The 3427-nt window shown below is 22.4% G+C and overlaps 1 protein-coding gene across 7 annotated transcripts in view; it reads left to right on the plus strand.

Annotated features, from left to right (window-relative positions):
• LOC102671251 (protein Wnt-5b-like) overlaps positions 1–2805 on the plus strand; it is a 23319-nt gene extending 20514 nt beyond the window's left edge. For 6 of the 7 annotated variants that reach the window (XM_031515134.1, XM_006609449.2, XM_006609448.1 and 3 more), the window contains exons 3-8: positions 33–298; positions 897–1077; positions 1307–1418; positions 1571–1673; positions 2049–2216; positions 2596–2805. In XM_031515134.1, coding sequence (XP_031370994.1) covers positions 33–298; positions 897–1077; positions 1307–1418; positions 1571–1673; positions 2049–2216; positions 2596–2783 — 1018 coding nt within the window. In that variant the 3' untranslated portion in view covers positions 2784–2805. The remainder of the gene's footprint in view (positions 1–32; positions 299–896; positions 1078–1306; positions 1419–1570; positions 1674–2048; positions 2217–2595) is intronic. The other variant, XM_006609447.2, reaches the window with a different exon arrangement.
• Positions 2806–3427: the final 622 nt, after the last annotated feature.

A 3427-nucleotide genomic window follows, 5' to 3' on the forward strand; every position in this document is an offset into this window, starting at 1 on the left:
TTTTTTTACATAATATTGTTTTATCGTTTCAGAAATATCGGTTTGCAACACTATCCACAATTGGACACCGCTCAAATGATGGAGACTTACGACGTAGCCGCGTCTAGCATTTGTCACGGGTTGAAAGGTCTTTCGCAAGGCCAAGGAAAGCTTTGTCAGTTATCGGTGGATCATATGCCGAGTGTGGCTAAGGGTGCAAAATTTGGGATTCTTGAGTGTCAACATCAATTCCACGATCGAAGATGGAATTGTTCCACTGTCTCTAATGAATCCGTGTTTGGACCTATGCTTAGAATAGGTATAAATCTTTTATACGGTAGAGAAAATTATTAATTTGCTCGTTAAACATAATGAGATCAGAAGACACAGAAAGATGTCTTTTGAAGGTTTATGATTTCTTTTTTTGAAATATTTAACAAGAGATGTTACAATGCAACAATTTCATCATCCTTATCAACAGATAACTTATAAACAAGAAAGAGAGATCAAGAGTTTATAAAAGAGAGATCATTAAGTTTATAAAACAGTCAGAACGAGATACGTCTCATTTATATGATTTTATCATATTATTTGTTTCAATTAAAGACATGTTTTAAATGAAAATAAAAGTTTAGAAATTTACTATTTATAAATTATATAAAATTAAACAATTATTTGTAATTCAATAATTATTATTACATGATTAATTACTAAATGATTAATTATTAAATAAGTTAATTTAAGTATTAAATTAAATTGTATATTATAATTTTTTTGTAACTAATACTAGTACTAATTAGAAGTTCATATATAGAAGTTCAAGTTAATATTTATAATGCTTTTGAAAAAAAATCACTTATATAAAATTTTATGTATAAAATTGTATATAATTTATAATGTATAATTATTTTTAATAGCGAGTAGAGAAACTGCATTCGTTCATGCAATCACAACTGCAGGAGTGGTGTATTCAATAAGTCGATCTTGCAGAGACGGACAATTATCTTCGTGTGGTTGTTCTAGAAGTAGCAGACCCAGAGATCTAAAACGAGATTGGATCTGGGGTGGATGCGGGGATAATCTCGAATACGGTTATAAGTAAGTATTAGAAATAAATTACTTTGTTTAATTGAATTTTTTAATTCTTTACATCATTTTCTACTAAAAATATTAACTTTTATAGATGGAAATCTTTTAATAAAATCGATCTGAAAAAATATTTGTTGATTTTGATTTATATCTTCAATTTGTTAATAGTAAATATTTTGTTATAAAATTATGTAAATTTTTACTTGATCATATATTGTATTGATTAAATTTTTGTTAGATTTACACAAGCATTTGTTGATGTAAAAGAACGTGAAAGAAGCTTTAAAAGAGGTAGCAGAGAACAAGGTAGAAGTTTGATGAATCTTCATAATAATGAAGCTGGACGTAGGGTAAATTTCATTTTTTCATTTTCATTAATTTTTTATTTTATCAAATAAAAAATGACAAAAAATAATTAAAGTAGAAATATATAAAATATCATATTAATATTTTTAATTGTCAAATTATTTGGTTCGTTATTAAATCAATAATTTTTTTAAAGGCGGTTATAAAACGATCCAAAGTAACATGCAAGTGCCATGGAGTTTCTGGAAGTTGCAGCTTAATTACTTGCTGGCAGCAACTTGCATCATTTCGAGAAATTGGTATGTCTTTCTTACTATAACTATTTTTAATATTACAATAATTTAAATTATTCATAAAAAACATAATAGAATAACTTTTAAATATTACTTTTTATATCTTCTATTTATATTCCATACATTTATTATAATTCTAAAATATATTAAATATAATAATATATAATAAATAAATTTTTTTCTGTCTTAGAATTTCTTAAAAGTAATCCAAAAAAATGAATTCTAAAGTATAAAAAAAACTTTTAAGCATTTAAATTATGAATATCGTGAAAAGAAAAAAAATAAACAATAGCAAAACAAAATTCTGTATAAATGAAATTTAAAATTATTTTTATCTTAACAATTTGTAACAATTTCATGAAAAATTAATTGTTTTTATAGGTGATTTTCTTTTAGATAAATACGATGGAGCAACAGAAGTCAGAGTAAACAGACGTGGTCGTTTATCTATGCGAGATCCAAGATTTTCGTTACCTACAGCGAATGATTTAGTTTATTTGGATGACTCTCCAAATTATTGTCTTCCTAATGAAACACTCGGATCATTAGGTAAACATTTTTTTTAAAAATGAAATTTTAATAAAAAATAAAATTAGTTTAAGCACAAATTAAATTTTAATAATTTTTTCTAATTTTATATTATAAAATTTTAAGAATGTGTATTTATAATTTTAATAATCTTAAAATTTAATTGTAATCGATTAATTTGTTAAATCTTTAATTTCAAAATAAAACTATTTTGTTCTATATAATATTATACACATAAATGCAAACATTGTACATATGTATGAACATGCTTATTTATATTTATATATACAATGTTTTAAAAAATGTACATGTATCTTTTTATATAATTTATTTCGGAAATTTCGAAAATATTAAATAAGTTTATATAAATTTTTAAAGAAAAATAAATAATGTTTATTAGGTACACATGGAAGAATTTGCAACAGAACATCATCTGGCATGGATGGATGTAATCTCCTTTGTTGTGGTAGAGGTTACAATACACAAAAATCAACTATCAAAGAAAGATGCGAATGCAAATTTCGTTGGTGTTGTTTCGTTGAATGCAAAACTTGTGTCAAAAGCGTAGATATTCATACTTGCAAATAAAATTTAAATTAATCACATTTAATAACTTTTAAAAAATATTTACCTTTTGTGATATAATTTTTTTCATATTTCAGATAAATATAAATTATTAAAAAAGATCACATTTCTTATGTATATATATATATATATAAGATATATTATTGTCATATTCCGAAATTAGTCAATATTTACTTATTAAAATTCTATTAAGCTTTTTATTTTATTAAATGCTAGTTAATTCCAAATATAATAAAATAATTAATAAAAAATAATTAAAAAAAATTAAAATTAAAATTTTGATAGTGGTAAAATTACAATTAAAATTAAAATTTTTATCAGGTAAAATTCTTATTGTATTCAAGTATGTAGTTAAAAAAAAAACTTATATTAATATAGTTAGATATTGTATCAATCGGAAAATATTTTTTCGCATTTCATTTTTTTACTGCTATTTTTCTTAAAATTAGTTGCATCCATTATATAAATACTATATAATGTTTTAAAATATTTCATAATTCTAATATTATTAGAAATTATAGAAAAGTGATTTTAACTTTAAAAAAATAAAAACAATTATAAGTGAAGCATTGATAAATTTTGAATTCAATCAGTAATATATATATTTCTTAAAATTATATTATTTAGAAAAATATTTTAATAAAATA

Source organism: Apis dorsata, unplaced genomic scaffold, assembly GCF_000469605.1.
Source record: "Apis dorsata unplaced genomic scaffold, Apis dorsata 1.3 scaffold_56, whole genome shotgun sequence".
NCBI classification, from domain to species: Eukaryota; Metazoa; Arthropoda; class Insecta; order Hymenoptera; family Apidae; genus Apis; species Apis dorsata.